Genomic DNA, 17,760 nt, shown 5'->3' on the forward strand with positions numbered 1-17,760 from the left:
ACACATCCTAGACTTGGCCCGGAGACTTCTAAAGAACCCCTCTTCTCATGTCTTCTGTTAACTCAACATGTAGTTGTGCCTCTATTTCCTTTTTTGCTGTTATTTACCTACCCGGTCCCTGAGATCATCTTCTGAGGCCCTCCTTCGTGTGCCCCCTCCTTGAGAGGTCCAAAGGGTGGCAACAAAAGAACAGGGCCTTCTCTGCAGTGGCTCCCCATCTGTGGAATGCTCTCCCCAGGGAAGTTCGCCCAGCGCCTTCATTATACATCTTTAGGCACCAGGCAAAAACGTTCCTTTATATCCAGGCCTTTGGTTGATCGTATTGACATCTAACACCCTTTTAGAATGTGGCTTTTTGGGGGAGGGGGGATTTATTGGGTTACTGCTTTTGGTTTGATTTTATATGCTGTGGTGAACTGCCCTGAGACCTCCGGGTATAGGGCAGTGTATAAGTTTAATAATAATAATAATAATAATAATAATAATAATAATACTGCCCATCGCTCTCTGTTTTCAGAGTTTGAAACATGGCTTTCTTTTTTTATCTGTCCTTCTAGGCACAATTGTGGGCAATTTTAACTCATTATTATTTACATCAAGAGTAGCCAAAGTGGGGCTCTGCAGATGTTGTTCGACCCTCACAAGCCCCTCCCCCCCCAGCCAGCATGGATAATGGTTAGGGATAATGGGAGCAGCATCTCCAACAACATCTGGAAGGAACTACATCAATGATGTACAATTTGCATCCATCATGATGGATCTCTCTTCTTCCCTTTGTTTTACAGAAAGAAGTGATGCCATTACTTGTGTTGATGGAAACATCTTTGTTTAGCATATGCAGCAATTACACTCCTAACAGTTTGCTGAAAGCTTCAAATGCAAATAGTAATGAAAAGTGTCAGCTGATATTCCAAAGGTAAAGTGTATTCCTAGGAAGAGGACATAGAGCACACAAGAAAATTAAAGATTATGAAACAGATAAACAACAACAGCTCAATCAGGCTGGAACATATACAGTAGCTGAAGAGAACAATCGGAGGAAGGTTGAAAGCTTTGCTTTAAGAAATCAAAGGTTTCAACTAGGTGGTGAAAGTTAAACACGGGTGGAGCAAGGTGGACATTAAGGGAGGAGATTGATGAGATGGGTACCATAACAGAGAAAGTCTTGCCATGTGCAAGACTGCATTGCTCCTTGCCTGGTTTCTGATCACTGCTGGGTGTTCTGCTGTATTTTAATGTGATTATGCCAATTATGCCACATGGCGTTTCCGTGTGCTGTGCTGGTGCTGGCTCGCCAGCTGCAGCTTCGTCACGCTGGCCACATGACCCGGAAGTGTCTCCGGACGGCGCTGGCTCACGGCCTCTAGAGCGAGATGAGCACGCAACCCTAGAGTCGGACACGACTGGCCCGTACGGGCAGGGGGTACCTATGCCAATAATAAGGGGACGCGGGTGGCGCTGTGGGTTAAACCACAGAGCCTAGGACTTGCTGATCAGAAGGTCGGCGGTTTGAATCCCCGCGATGGGGTGAGCTCCTGTTGCTCGGTCCCTGCTCCTGCCAACCTAGCAGTTCGAAAGCACGTCAAAGTGCAAGTAGATAAATAGGTACCGCTCCGGCGGGAAGGTAAACGGCGTTTCTGTGCACTGCTCTGGTTCGCCAGAAGCAGCTTAGTCATGCTGGCCACATGACCCGGAAGCTGTACGCCGGCTCCCTTGGCCAATAAAAGCAAGATGAGCGCCGCAACCCCAGAATCGGCCACAACTGGACCTAATGGTCAGGGGTCCCTTTACCTTTACCTATGTCAATAATGTAGTGGTGGGGAAGGGGAGGAAATGAATCATTCCATGGTGCCCCAGACATGGGAATAACTTGGAGGTCTTGGCTACCCCTGCTCCTGGAGTCTGGGCACAGAGATCCTCAAATTGCTGCCTAACAGCTGAGTGAGCAGACAGAGAAGAGAGAAAGAAAAAGCAGTGTACAACTGACAGGTGAAATTCAGGAGTCAATAATCAACCCTGCTCTCCCACAAAAGGCAGAACTGAAACTGGCCAGAAGGTTCACCTCCATTCCAGATGGGCATGTAGTTGCATTTTCAGTTCTGACCTTGCCTTCTACCCTGTATGCTTCACTCCTCTGCTGACTGAGAAGCCACACACACACAAAAGACTGATGAAGAAGTTACTCTGCATTTCTTCCTTTTGCCCTCCCACGTTTCAGGGAAAATTCCGCAAGAACACTGCTGTCAATATTATCCAATATTCACTGGAAAATGTGGTTCTCTCAGATTCTTATGTTAAAAGCAACACCTGAATGCCAAGAGAGCCAATACTTGATTCGCTGCAAATAGTGCTCATTTATTTGTGTTTATGTTGCACTCTGTAAACACTCTGTTTTTGTTGCAATGTGTAAAACTATTTTATTTCACTGCCTTGGCTCAATAAATATTTCTTCTTATTGCTCGTTAAAACAGAGAACTTATAAACTGTACCTCCAGAGCCTATAAAATGCAATTATCTCACTTCTATGGGGCCATTATGTAATTTTTTTGCAGAGTCTACCGTCTCTACACAGGAGGTCTAGACTGGCAAACAATCCCCAAAAATGGGGATGAAGAAAGTTCTTTTCTTGGCCCTATAGCAAGAACAATGTCAGTTTCAAGTGGGTTTGCTTGGTCTGCAGTTGCTTTTGTCTTAACTAGTCATTCTAGCTGAGAGCCAAAGGATCACACAATTAATTCCTTACAACCAAATGCTCTTTTAGCTTGCTTTTTGGGTCATAGGGCATATTTTGGGCATCACACCTATAACGTATATGTGCTTCTAGATTACAGGGTTCAGAGTCCCAGATTGATGATTATGATGATGATTATATTTATATGCCGTCCATCTGACTGGGTTGCCCCAGGCATTCTGGGTGGCTTCCAACAAAATATTAAAACATAGGTAAAGGGACCCCTGACTGTTAAGTCCAGTTGTGGACGACTCTGGGGTTGCGCTGCTCACCTCACCTTACAGGCCGAGGGAGCCAGTGTTTCTCCACCGACAGCTTCTGGGTCATGTGGCCAGCATGACCAAACCACTTCTGGCAAACCAGAGCAGCGCACGGAAATGCCATTTACCTTCCCGCCGGAGTGGTACCTATTTATCTACTTGCACTCTGACGTGCTTTCGAACTTCTAGGTGAGCAGGAGCTGGGACTGAACAACGGGAGCTCACCCCATTGTGGGTATTCGAACTGCCAACCTTCCTATCAGCAAGCCATAGGCTCTGTGGTTTAGACCACAGCGCCACCCGTGTGTGGCTTCCAACAAAATATTAAAACATAAAGACCCTCAAACATTAAAAACCTCTCTGTAGCTGCCTTCAGATTTCTTCTAAAAGTCAAGTAGATGTTTATCTCCTTGACATCTGATGGAAGGGCGTTCTATAGGGTGGGCGCCACTACCGGGAAGGCCCTCTGCCTGGTTCCCTGTAACCTCACTTCTCGCAGGGAGGGAACTGCCGGAAGGCCCTCAGAGCTGGACCTCAGTGTCCGGGCTAAATGATGGGGGTGGAGACGCTCCTTCAGGTATACAGGGCTGAGGCTGGGCTATATGGCTAGGATCCCTGGGTCTGTATATAGCTGAGGAAAAGGGAAAAGGTATCATTGTGGGCCGGACCCCTGAGAGAACAACAAATGCCGGATTAAGAATGTCTCTTTTGTCTTTTTAATTAGCAAGAATTGGGGGGGGACCACTTATGCAAAGCATTCCTCTGTAAGAGGTACTGGCATGCATGTTTCCACCATTTAGTGAGCCCCTATCATGACCAAGAGAAAGCCAACTGATAGGACTGAAAGAAGTGAAGAGTCAACAGAGAGAGGCTTCTAAGGAATATAGTAAAGCAACTGGGAGCCATGGGAGCCAATCTGAGGTGAACACTTGGTCACCTGCACAGCAACAGCCTATTTAGATGACCACATTTCCACACATATTCCCAGTGGGTCCGTCACCAACAATAGTTCAAGTATTTCTCACAGTTAAGATGTCTACTGCTACAGCAAACTGACACATTCTTTGGAACAAGCTTATATAACCCGTCTGTGAAAGTTCCCAAGTGTGGAAAACCAACTTCTGGGATTAGGAAAAGCAAGACAATACTGTGCATTAGACTGAACATAACTGGGCAACTTGAATAGAGCTACAAGGAAAGTGGGAATTAGAAGAAGGCTATGCCTCAGAGAATTGAAGGTTCTAATTACTGTTAAAGTAGATACTGTAGTTAATTAGCAAAAAAAAAATGAAGTGTGATAGCATGTCGAGACTGGCCTGTTTCACATGAATTTAGATATATTTAATTCCGTGCACTTTAAAATGAGATGGCGTGTCATGATATGCTTTACTCAAAAAGAATAAAGAATCCAAACATATCCTAGGAAAATTAACTGTCTGAATCAAACAGTGGCCCCCTATATAAGGGCTACATTATATTTGGGGTCACTAATTCTCTATTTTAGCAGCAAATTTACAGACCTAAAAGGCTTTTTTTTCTTACCAGGAGTAGAGAATAGTTCCAACGACTGAGGTAAGCTTGCTGTTTTCCTGTTTCTGCTTTGCAAGACCAAAGTCAGCTGGAAATAAAATAAACAAAGCAAATTTATTTTCCTTCAACAGGTTCAATTATTGATTATAGCTGGAGCAAAAAAAAAAGTTCACTCATATTTGATATATTATCCCCACCACCTCATTTATGCATTATCAGGCAACATACAACAATATTTGCTCATCTTCTACTCTTATTTCTGCTCTTTATGAATGACATAGAGTGGCCTGGTTCGCATGTCATGGGACGCCCATTCATGATTTACTGTGAATGAGCGAGAATGCCAGTGCACACTGCTCAAATTACACACACACACACACACACACACACACACACACACACACCTGCCCTTTCCTTTCCCAAGCTGGAAGAAAAAAAATCTACAGTGCTGACTTAGCATTTATGTATGACTCAGCATTCACAGTTTGGCTTCTCTCCAAAGAAACCATAAGAGCTGGTTCATATGTAGCCAGCACTGTAGCTTGATTCCTCCCAGATTCCTCTGATGTGCAAAGCCAGCCAGTTTTTAGGCAGTAGATGGCTCAATACCAATATATAATGCTTATAGAATTTGTTTGTCCTAATGCTCTTATGCCACCAGCCTGGAAATGAAACACAGTTTAAATAGATATCAAAATCCATTTATGAAGATTAGAACTGAACAGATGCCAAGCTCAACAACATACCAGCTATAGGCACACTTACTTAAGCAACTTTTGAATTTAATCTAAGCTTTTTTCCAGCTACTGTTCTTGGCAGCAGCTGAAAAGAAGCAATTCCCTGAAGCCCAATCCTAGGGTGCAACCTTTGAAAAGGTCACTTAAAAATATGTCAGTGGACGCTTATGTTTCAACTCTTACCTCAGGGCAAAGTATGAGTTTGCGGGTGCCAAACTCACCTAAATTCCTGGACCCAGTAAGTGTTGGAATTTAATCAAGCCTCTTGAACCCCTGGATCCAGCAAGGGTTAAAATGTAAGGCAGACTAGTTTATATTTGAATGGTTCATCACCCCAGGCTAGCTTCCTCATGAGGTCATTGCTTGGGGTGAGGAACCATTAAGAGAATGAAGGGAAATATGATGGACCATTAAGGAAACGAAAAAGAGGGGAGGATGTGTCAGATTGGAAATGGGTAGAGCACCTCCTCCCTCTTTTAAATAGTGAGAAGAATGAAAGGCACAGTTTAGAGTTTTAGCATTGGCTGCGATGTGACTTGAAGCAGAAAAGGTTACAGGGTGCTAAAGGAAAGAAGTGGAAAAGCCATAGAAGCAGAGCATGATGCTTGATGTCTGTTTGAACCCAAGGCTGCATCTATGGAGGAAACAAGACCCATTGGGGGAGTTAATGCTGGAAGCCCCTCCATTATAGACTCAGGTTGTATATATGTGTAAATAAACCATATATCTGTCTCCATATACAGTGGTACCTCGGGTTAAGTACTTAATTTGTTCCGGAGGTCCGTTCTTAACCTGAAACTGTTCTTAACCTGAAGCACCACTTTAGCTAATGGGGCCTCCTGCTGCGGCCGCACCGCCAGAGCACGATTTCTGCTCTCATCCTGAAGCAAAGTTCTTAACCTGAGGTACTATTTCTGGCTTAGCGGAGTCTGTAACCTGAAGCGTATGTAACCTGAGGCGTATGTAACCTGAGGTACCACTGTATACAGTAGAGAGTGCAGTTTTGTTGTCAGAGCAGCCCAGGACCTCCATGCACACTGCCCAGGCTTGTTCGCTGGAGAGATCACTTCAGCTGCTAACACAAAAGAAGGGGAAAAAACACATGGGAGGCAAAAGTTATGAGTTACCAGGCTCTGCAGCCACAGCTGGAACTGTCATTCACCAGCAATTTGACCTCACCTCCAGAGGTGCACTCCATTGTCTCTCGAGACTGAAGAGTGCCAGCAACAATTTGGACAGCTCTTAAGGTATCGTAACCGTAAGGTATCGTTGTGGTTCCTGATATCAATAAACAAGTTTTCATCTATGTTTGGATGCCACTGGATGCCATTTTGAATCAAGATGGCAGACTGAACCTTTCAAAACTGCATCGATTTTAACCACTGAGTTCAAAATTTCACTGATTTTGTTTGACCTCCATGAAGTTCCGCATGCTAAGATATAAGTTGACATAATACTTCCATGTTCAACTCCCTCCCTCTCACAAATATACAGTATTTACCTCTCTAAGCCTGCAAGCCTATGCACACCTTTTGGAAGCGAGTAAGCGAGTCCCATGGAGGGAGACAGTGGAACTGACTTCTGAGCAAACAGGCTATGGGAAAAGGGAAATACTATGATATGTGTTTATATGTATTTTACAAATAGAAGGCTCAGAACAACACGACAAACCCTAATTTGCCCAAAGCGGGGGGGGGGGGGGCAAAGGACGGGACAGAACTGGAAATCTGGTTTCCTGCTGGTGTTCAAACCATCAAATGATCCTCCCATTTACTTCAACCTATAGAGCAATGACCTATTAGTTAATCCAAATGCCAAACTTCTAAAAGGTCATGCTCCGTGCCGGGCTTATTCGGTTCTGAAAAGTGAAAAATGACAAGCTTAGCTATTTTTGTTTATTTTTATTTTTATTTTTATTTTTTTAGACAGAGAAATGGATACTGGACACAAGAAAATCGCATCAGCCCTTGAATATGTTGTCAGAAGCTACTGCTTCACCTTGCATCATAGCTGAAATGCTAAAATTTGTGTTGTTTTGTGATGATGCCCATTTATGCCTCTTGCCCTGTTATTTCCCCAATTAATATGCAATTGTAATACCATAGCTACTACCAGTAGTACTTCAGGCTGTTTACAAAACAAACAAACAAAAAACCAGATTGAAAGAGCTCTGGCATTCAGCATTAAACACTATAAAAAGAAATAAAGAAAACAGGTGTGAGATGGAGCCAACTGTACCTCCATGAAAGCAGGTCACTTTGTTCAAGTAGCTGTTTCCCACATTCTTTATACAACCACTGGGAATACTATCCTGACTCGAGAAAAGCTTTTGTCACCTGCATCCAATTTAGGGTTTAGATGGATGTGATGCCAGTTTTAGATGTTCACATCAGTTCAGCTAGAGGTAATGTTTTAAGAGGTTTTAACGCTACCTTGAAAACTCACACACACTCTTCTGTTCTAATACAAGCTTTGTAAAAAATTAAAAGAAAAATAAAGGTGTCTTGCAAGTTTACAGTAGTAGCATAGCACCAAATAAGACAAGGCTGGAGTAACTCCACTGTCTTGCCTTCTCTCCATTGCATTCCATGCTAACGTTTTTCAAGGGCTGTTTTGGGCACCTTGCAAAAGCTGTTCCAATCCTCTACTGGAAAAGGTTGAATGAGCGAGAAGATGGGCTACTAAACATAATGCAACAGCACCATGCAGTGGCTGCCTGTTTTAATGCAGCCTGTCTCATACTTAAACTACTATTCTAAGAGGTAAAAACACAAACAGTAAAATGCCTCCTTGTGCAAGGCATGACTACTCTCTTACTAGGCAAGCTTTGACAATGTTTCAAATCCACAAATGCAATCTGAAGTGATATAATGACACAGAGGACCGTAGGATGGAATGCCCATAACATCTGTATAGTGCAGTGGCATAGCGTGGGTTGGCAGCACCCAGGGCAAGGCAAGTAATTTGCGCCCTCTAACCCATGGATTTGCGCCCCTTAACCCGTAGATTTGCGCCCCCTAACCCTAACCCCCAGATGTTGCACCCGGTGCGGCCGGCCCCCCCTGCACCCCCCACGCTACGCCACTGGTATAGTGTTAGAATTAGTATTGCGCACAATACTTCATCAAGTAATGAGGAGAAAAGACTGCATTTGGAAATTATGGAAAAGGAGGGGAAATTCTGGTTCAAGGTTTTTGATGCGCTTGCCTTGCTTTTGAGATTGCCAAGGGGGAATTTGTGAATGTCCGTCCTTTCATTCTACAAGTCATCTCACCAGGACATGCACTCTGCAACCTTTGCAGGCAGCTGCACTTTCATCTAAGTCCAGAGTACGGAATCAGGAAGTAATTCCTCCCATGGGGCTCTTCCAGATCAGAAAGCACAGGCAGTCAGGGAGACTGCAGAGTACAGGAAAAATATATACTGGGGGCGAGGTGGGAGGGTGGTAAGCGAACCTCAAAGTCCTATGCCAACCTAAACTCTATTCTTCTTTTTTGCAAATCATCTTTATTGGTTTATTTTAATTGACATTCATAGAATCACATTATAACATCTCAGTTCTCCTATGGCTAAACATGTATTTCTAAATAATAATAAAGAAAACAAAAACAAAAATTTGTGCTTAATCGCTTGATTCATTTGTATTCCTTTTATACTCGACTTCCCTCCCCTTCTTACTTGGGTCCTCAGTTTGACTTCGTTGAATGCCTCTCTTAACACGTCTATGAGTTTGTTTTCCTGTTTCCCCACTATATTTTAGTATTTTTTTCTTACAGAAGTTATTCCAAAACAGTCAGAATTTCAATTTCCCCATGATAGCCTTTCAAATATTGTTTGAATATGTTCCAATCTTTTTAAAATGTTTGTTTTGTTTGATCTCTTATTTGTCCATCTCCGCGTACACCATTAATTTGGTCAACCAATCTATTTTGGTCGGTAAACACTCCCTTCTCCAGTTCTGTGCAGTCACAACTCTTGCTGGTGGCGTACATGAATACTTTCTTTAAATCCTTTGGAATCTCAGTTCCCACAATACCCAATAGGAATGCTTCTGGTTTTGGGGGTGTCAGGGAACTGCCATCAGCTCAGAGGCGAGAGGTGGAAGGGCAGCTGGATTACAGAGAGCCTCCAAAGATCGTGGGAAGCAGCACTTCCTCAGCGGAGCAAGGTAGCCACGCCTCTAGTGGGGAGGAGATGCAGGGCTCGAAGGATGCAAGGCGGTGCCAGGACACCTTGCCTGAGCAAAGCGGGGAGGAGGGAGGTCCCCCTTTACCAAGCCTTCCTTGCGCAGTAGGCTTTCGCGCAGAGAGGGGAGGTGTAGCCTGGGGGTCAAGAGACTACTCTGCTGGGGAAGATTTAAGGACCGCCCACTCTCAGATTCTGCTAGTGACTGAGCAAGACATGGAATAGAGGCGTTCTGCATTATAAATGTTTTTGCACCAATAATAAAGCCTTTGAAAAGACCAGTGAGGGATCTTGCCTGTTCGCTCTCGAGCAACCACACCGATAGGCATAACAGGGGGGAATGAGATTTTAAACATGCTTTTTAAATCATTGTGAGATCGCAAACCTAAATTCTCAATAATTTATTGTCCTGAAAATAAGGCAGAAAAATGGAAGCCTCTTTAGCCGGCGAAGAAAACATCTGAGAAACCAGAGGACGGATTTTGGCAGAGCACTAGCTATAATGTTCTCATCTGTTACAGCAGACCAGGCTTTGCCAACACAACGCTCTCCAGATATTTTAGATTGTAAGCCTCGTCATCAGCTCCATCAGGCCACAGCTTTGTTTGCAGGGGCTGATTGTAGCTCAAAACATCTGGAGAGGGAACCAGGTTCATGAAGGCATACCATATACACAGGTGTATATGGTTGAGCAGCACAAGAGTCATGCCTGCACTTTGAGCAACATGACAATACAGCTGTTTAATTTTGCTCGTGCTGCATGCTTCCATGTCACTTGGTTCCATTCAGCCAAATAAATTAAAACTTACAGCGTTCCATCCTGTATAATTTATATCCGGACACCAGCACACGGTGCCTCTGAAATGCACAATAAGGAACCTGGCACTCTCCTTTACATCAATCAGCTGTGGAAGAACACTATTAAAGCGTTACCTTTGGGAGCAAATCTACTAATGAGCAGTCCTCTTTCCTTTCCTTTTCGGGGACTGGAGAGATGCCAGCCAATTATATATACATTACTTAAAAAGAAGATATATTATATAAGCACGAACAGAATCCCTGCGCTAACATGAAGATGATACTAGGAAAAATCCTGGAAGAACGAGAGACTGCAAAATGTTTAAAACAGAATAAAAGTTGTGGAAGTTATTCTAGTTTGTTGTTGTTGTTTAGTCGTGTCTGACTCTTCGTGACCCCATGGACCAGAGCGTGCCAGGCCCTCCTGTCTTCCACAATGGGACTTACTTATGAGTAGACAAGGGTTTGGTATCGGCTGTTGGCATGGCCTGATTTAAATGTTACTCTCCATAATGTCAGGGCAGCTGCTTTTAGGCACAAGCCAACGGCCTCTCTTTTCAGTCAGGTTTTTGGACTTTAACTCAGTGAGTTTTAGATATTGTGGCTCCCTCAATGGGTAGGATGTGTTAGACTGCTTTTTAGGTATATGAATGTTTTCAGCTTCTATTTTGTTCCAGTTTCGTATTGGTTTTAATTCTTGTATTGTGCTGCAAGCTGCTTTGAGATTGCTTTTCATAAAAAGCACTAATAAATGAAATTCATAATGCTTTATGTATTTTATCTTTATCTAGATTTTAACCCTGCTTTGTAACATTCCCCCACAAAGCCTCAGGGAACCTTATTATAAATTTATATTCAAAACCTTACTATAAGTATATATTCAACCGAAACATAAAATAACAAAAAAGTGCAAAACACATTAATGATACACAAATCTAATGACAGGTTTTTTTTACTTTTAAAATCAGCAGCAGAATCATAATTATAAACCATATATTTAACAGAATGTTAGTCTGTGGTTCAAGTCAATCACTGTACAAATTATGGGATCAGGTACACTTTACCAGTGTAGGAGAATTCAATCTGAACTTAGAAACTATGATTACCAGCTTCGGAACAAGTCAGGATATTAAGCCAACTTCAAAACCATGGTTTGATATCCTGGTTTGTTCCAAAGCTGGCAACAACAGTTTTCTCATTCAGGCAAAATGGGACATTATGACTAGAGACTTCCTGGATTGGTTTCTTATACCACAGAGGGAGAAGCGAAGGGGCTCTGTGTATGGGCTTGTTTAAATGTGGGCTTATTGAGCTGAGATATGATTGACCATTCCAGCCAGTTGTTTCTCACCCTAAAGTACCACACTGGGTTATTATTGTGTGGATATTATTGTCTCGTCTCGCGATGAGACGACGGCAAAGAATGAGGCCGGGGAGAGGCTGTCGCTGCAGCAAAAGGCTGCCGAACACGCCCCCTCTGTGGCACCTGGTTGGATGCCTACAGAGGGGCGTGGGCGCCAGCCAGGTGAGGTGGAGGCAGGGGGCTAACACCCCCTGCTAGGGGCGGTGCTCGGGCTCCCGCCCACAACCACTCCCCTCTCTTCCAGGGAGGAGAGTCTTTGTGTGGATAAAAGGAAGGGAAGGGGAACCATGTACACAACCCTGAGATCCTTGGAAGGCAAGTTCAATAAAAATGAAATAAAGATATCACATTGTCCCTATGCTCCAACCCTACCTGTTAGCACAGGTGTACTACTGCACAGGGGCACTGCTAACACCCTCCATGGTTATCACATATAGAAAATGGCATTGGGCCATCTCTTCAAATATTGCAAATTGCATCTAAGGCAGTGTGTATAAAATAATAATAATAATAATAATAATAATAATAATTTATTATTTAATTTATTATTTATACCCCGCCCATCTGGCTGAGTCTCCCCAGACACTCTGGGCGGCTCCCAATAGAGTGTTAAAAACAATACAGCATTAAATAATAAAATAAAAATAAAATAATAAAATAAAAACTTCCCTAAACAGGGCTGCCTTCAGATGTCTTTTAAAGATAGGATAGCTGCTTATTTCCTTCACATTTGAAGGGAGGGTGTTCCACAGGGTGGGCACCACTACCAAGAAGGCCGTCTGTCTGGTTCCCTGTAACCTCACTTCTCGCAATGAGGGAACCGAGGCCGTTTAGGGCTTTAAAGGTCAGCACCAAGACTTTGAATTGTGCTCGGAAACGTACTGGGAGGCAATGCAGATCTCTCAGGACCGGTGTTATGTGGTCCCGGCGGTCACTCCCAGTCACCAGTCTAGCTGCCGCATTCTGAATTAATTGCAGTTTCTGGGTCACCTTCAAAGGTAGCCCCACCTAGAGCGTGTTGCAATAGTCCAAGTGGGAGATAACTAGAGCATGCACTACTCTGGCGAGACAGTCTGCGGACAGGTAGGGTCTTAGCCTGCGTACCAGGTGGAGCTGGCAGACAGCTGCCCTGGACACATAATTAACCTGCATATATACATATAAAATATCTGCCAGTCATGATGGAGATGTTGCTCAATTGCTGGAAACCACAGGAGGGGATGGTGCTATTATGCTCAAATCCTGCTTGCTGGTTTCCCACACGCATCTGGTTGCGGCCATTGTGAGAACAAGATGCTAGACTGGATGGGCTATTGGCCGGATCCAGCAGGCTCTTCTAGTGTTCTTGTGGCTGCGCACAGGCAAATAAAGGAGTGCACCATTTAATACAAGGATGAGGCGCCTTCCACCCTGCAGATGTTGCTGTACTCCATCTCCCATCAGCCCCAGTCAGCATGGCCAATGGTCAGGAATGATGGGAGATGTAGTCAAACAGCATATAGAGGAGTAGAGATTCCTCACCTCTGGCTTAAAGGGCTAATCAAGAGCTCGCAATTTCACAACCTTCATGGAAGAGATGTGATATGTTTATTGGCATCTCAAAGCGCCACATGATTTGCTATGCTCAAAGCACACTTAATTCTTCCTAATCCAACCTACTGGGTTTTATGCTGCTCTACATCTTCCGAAGATGCAGAAGACAAGACAACCATTCCCAAAATGGTTCAATTACAGTTGATGGTTATTTAGCTATTAATGTGATAAAGCCTTGTCTTTTCGAGGTTTGTTGCGGGGGGGGGGGGGGGAGAGGAGGTTGGCTGTAAGTGCGCAATGACTTAAACACAGGCTCAGAAGCTCATAATCACACTATTTAATTATTCATGAAGCCTAAATGAGAAATGGAAACATTAAGAAAGCTCGTTTGCCCCAAAGGAAACAAAGCTAATGCTCCCCCCCCAATCCCACAGTACTTATTTGTTCTTCATCTAAGATATCATTATTACAGCACACTAACCTAAATCATGCTACCAACTTTCAGAGACACATGCCCTACGCCAAGCAACAAATTAATTGAATGAAGAATTATTAAATTCCTAACTTGCAACCAGAGTGAAGATTACCTCTCTCTCCTTCCTTCTGCCTAATTAAATACTGAGACTCTCTCTCTCTCTCTCTCTCACACACACACACAAACACACACACACACACCAAGGGGGTACTTTCATCTCAACAGTATCCACTCCAGGCTGAATGAATATGGACTCAGTTGTGTGCCATTGAAGGATATGTCAAACAGATACTGAAACTAATTCAATAATGGGTCAATATCACCCACAACTGCCCACCATCCACTTATTCCATTCCCACTTCGACAACTGTTCGCCAAGTAGCAAACACACTTGACACAAATCTGGCCTCAGTCTGGATAAACGTTGGACAGTTGGCCCTTTGAAAGTATATTTTACATCAAAGGAAGTTGCAATGACATTGAGCCCATTTGAATTATTTTCTCCTTATGTTTGGAAGGGAAACAAGGCACTGGGTGTGCCTCTAACCACCAAAACTATGCATCAGTGGGTGTACATAACATTTAAATAAGGTGTATATATTTGAGCTGATATCATTACTGGATTGTGAATCCTGCCCATGTTCAAGAAATCACATCAAGGATTAAGAAACCAAAATATGTACAAATTTGGCATAAAGACTCCTTGTTCCCACTTTTTTCCTACCTCCACACGATCAAGGAAAACCCCAAAGGAACATAGTTAACCACAGCTTCTCCTTACATGTGAACTGAAAACTATGTTTAATGGCTTCCCAACAATACAGGATTTGGAATCCAAATTCCAACATGATTGAAAACCCTTAACCATGATTCTTGGTTCCATGGTTTAATGTTGGCATCCAAATCCTGTCTAGTTTGAAAGTCCACCCATAGTTCCCAGTTCTCGCAAAATAGAAAGCCAGAGTAAACTACAGCTTCCTGGTTTGTTTTACTAGTTGTGCAAAGTAAAAGCAGACTACAGAGACAATAACTCTGTGCGCACCCTGGCTTATTAAGCCAGAATTTGATCATCCAAACAGAGCAATTGTCACCCTGAAGTTTTTGGAGAAAGGCCAGCATTACTAATTTGAAAAACAAAAATGTGCTGTGGCAAATAGTGTTCCCTTTTTTAGAAAACCAAAATGAAGCACCTGGACTAGAAGGAAACCACAAGAGTGTAAAAACAGAACAGAAGCAAGCCCGAGAACTATGAACAACAGAAGGATTTAAATAATAAAGCAATAACGCAGAAGAAATGCATTAGTTTCCCCATACACAGGAAAGATACAAACAGTATAGTATTGTCTGGAAAGAAAAGGTTTCGCTTGTAGATATGCATTAGAAATTGTTTGGTGATGTCATTTATTCTGAATTAATTTACTGCAATTCACAATGGAAAGAAATCACTTTCTACTTAAACAGTCCAAGGTTACAAAACTAGAACTTACTGATGGTTACTTTATCCTTATCTCCCAGCATGATATTGTTTGGAGTGAGGTCTCGATGGACAATTCTCTTCTCTTTGTGCAAATACCGAAGAGCTAAACACAGCTTTACAACAAAGAAAAGTCTTAGCACAAATGCAAGGCCATATTCACCAGCAATAATCAAGGGGTAGCTTAGAACCTGGGGACGTGACGAGCAAGCGTCTTACAGGAAGAGTTGCAACTAAACTTTGGAGCACAAAACCATTTAAGAAAGCCATTTGCTATAGGGAGGGGCTGTAGCTCAACAGTAAAGCTCCTGTGAGAGGTGTGATGGAAAAGTTTATTTTTGCTGGGGCAGGTTGGGTCCCCAAGTATTTTCTTTTTCTTTTCTCTATGCCTCTGATTGGCCGAGGTTCAGGGAGGCGGGAGTTGAAAAGGAGAGGATTTGGAGGCAGTTTGTGAGTTTTGGAGGGAGTGTTGGGAGGAGGTTTTGGAGTAGGTTGGGATTGAGGTTGGGAGGATAGGTAGGAAGATAGGGAGTGAGAGTTGGTTCTGGGTAGAAACATCCACTCTGAGGAAAATATCACAAGCTAGAGAAATATCACAAGCTAGAGAAAAGAGTCTCTGAGCTTAGTGTGAAGGATAGTGTGTGGTGTCCTGTAAGAGTAATTAGGCCAGGAATTAACTGGGAGGCTGAGGTTGAGACAGGAGAACTAGAAGCTGTAAAGAGACAGTCTACTTAGGTCTCATTCCAGTCAGGAGGGGAGAGATTCTTCTAGTAGGAGAAGACTCCCAAACCAGTGAAACCTTGGGTCCATTAATTGGAGTACCTCAGGAGTAGGGTTGTCTAAGGGGTGTGTAACTGACAGAAAGCACCACCTTATTAAGAACCAAAGTATTAAGTTAAGAACCAAAGTATTAAGTGTGAAACAACTGAGAAAACCTTGAAGTGAAATAACATTGTAAACTGAAGTATCCTAAGTTTTATCCACTCAGGTCATAAACTTCCTTGTTAAATAAAATCATTATTGTTTATTTGAACAAATCCTGCCTGAGACTCCAAATTACTAAGTTTTCCCTCACGCAAGTCCCCCACAAGATAACCTGAGGTAGTTTGAGAGAATTTGTGGAAGTGGTATTCTGTGAGGTGGGTGCACTATATTTAAATGAGTGGACGGGCCCAACGGTGCCAGGGGGAAAAGAGCCGTTGCGCCTGTTGCAACAAGCAACACGGACAATATTGGGCTAATGGACCAATGACATAAGTCAGATTGCTGGGTTCCCATGCACAGCCCTCTTAGCTTTGTATCTGGGAGGTGGGCTGGGACAGAGATGACATTGCTTCTGGTGGAGTCCTGTGTTCCTGTGCATTTCTCAGAAAAGGGAAGGGGTGGTGTGTACAGCAAGCTTTGTCATTTTCACTTCTGCTGACGATCACCAGAATCTTACATTGTCTGCACTGCCTCATCTAAGAAGCTCCGTTGTAATATGCTTCAGCACCAGTGACATTTAGTTTATCCCACCTTGGGCGCAATATATCATCAACTGCATAGCGCAGGCAACATGTACGCACTTTGCAAAGTGCAAAAGGACAGATCCCTGACTGATAAGCGGCGATGAATGACTATCCTAGCAGCAAAAAGCAAGACAAAGAAAAGCAACGAAGATATGCGCAGGTCCTTACTTGAATGAATATGTGCCATAGTCTGTCTTCTGTAAACTGTTGCTGCTTCTCCTTCAAAGAATGAAAATGTTCTCCCAGCGGTGCCCCTTCTATGAGCTCCATGACTATGTACAGCCTGTCACCTAAAAGCAACAAAATGAAATAGAAGCAGCAAAACAAGAGGAAACATTTCATTTATGTGCCCAGTGATTGGCGAGGAGGCATTATCCAGGTATACCCCCTGAGCATTTTGGAATCCAGTCTGACCAATGATTCCTGTATAGGCAGACTAAGTGGCTTACCGCTACTCTGGCAGGAATGTAACAGCAGAGGGATCTGTACCACCAGAAGAAAATGATTAAATGGTTAAACCCTTACAATGGTGCCTTCTCAAAAATCCCTAAAACTGGACCAGTACAAAACACTGTGTGGCATTCAGCTGTGGTGCCCCACTTGTGCAAGAGAAACTTATCATTCCTCTCATCCTGCCCCACTCTCTATGGCCCCCTATGAAGCACCCAAATCTGAATTTAGAATACTCATTTAAACACCCTTAAAATATCAGTGACTTCCCTTCTTCTCTTTCCATGGTTCATTTTGCAAATCATAAATCTCTGCATATTTTACATAAACTAAACCATTCAGTGTTCCTTTATTACATCCATCAAAACTTATTTACACTGTTGAATTTATCTTAATGCTGCCAATGTTTTCAAGTGTACACAATTTCCCCCCATATATTCAATAAACATTTTCCAATCTTCTTTAAACATAGGTTCTTCTTGTTCTCTTATTCTATATGTTAAGTCCGCAAGCTGTGCATATTCCATCAGTTTAAGTTGCCATTCTTCTTTAGTTGGGACTTCACTTGTTTTCCATTACTGGGCTAACAAAATACAGGCCGCAGTAGTAGCATACATAAATAACTAGCAAATCTAAAGCATCCACAATACTATAAGTTGGGCTAGTCTTTGTCTGGGTTATACTCAGTGCTTTTTTTCTAGACAACTAGGTGCCTG

General features: G+C 43.1%; 1 protein-coding gene across 4 annotated transcripts in view; it reads right to left on the reverse strand.

Moving 5' to 3' along the window:
* Window positions 1-17,760, reverse strand: part of NEK10 (NIMA related kinase 10) — a 108,264-nt gene that overhangs the window by 52,280 nt on the left and 38,224 nt on the right. For all 4 annotated transcript variants that reach the window (XM_079947180.1, XM_079947178.1, XM_079947179.1 and 1 more), the window contains exons 21-23: window positions 16,763-16,884; window positions 15,100-15,202; window positions 4,534-4,609 (exon numbers count right to left, since the gene is read on the reverse strand). In XM_079947180.1, coding sequence (XP_079803306.1) covers window positions 4,534-4,609; window positions 15,100-15,202; window positions 16,763-16,884 — 301 coding nt within the window. The remainder of the gene's footprint in view (window positions 1-4,533; window positions 4,610-15,099; window positions 15,203-16,762; window positions 16,885-17,760) is intronic.

The sequence above is a fragment of the Podarcis cretensis genome, assembly GCF_951804945.1.
Source record: "Podarcis cretensis genome assembly, chromosome: 12".
In the NCBI taxonomy this organism is placed as follows: domain Eukaryota; kingdom Metazoa; phylum Chordata; class Lepidosauria; order Squamata; family Lacertidae; genus Podarcis; species Podarcis cretensis.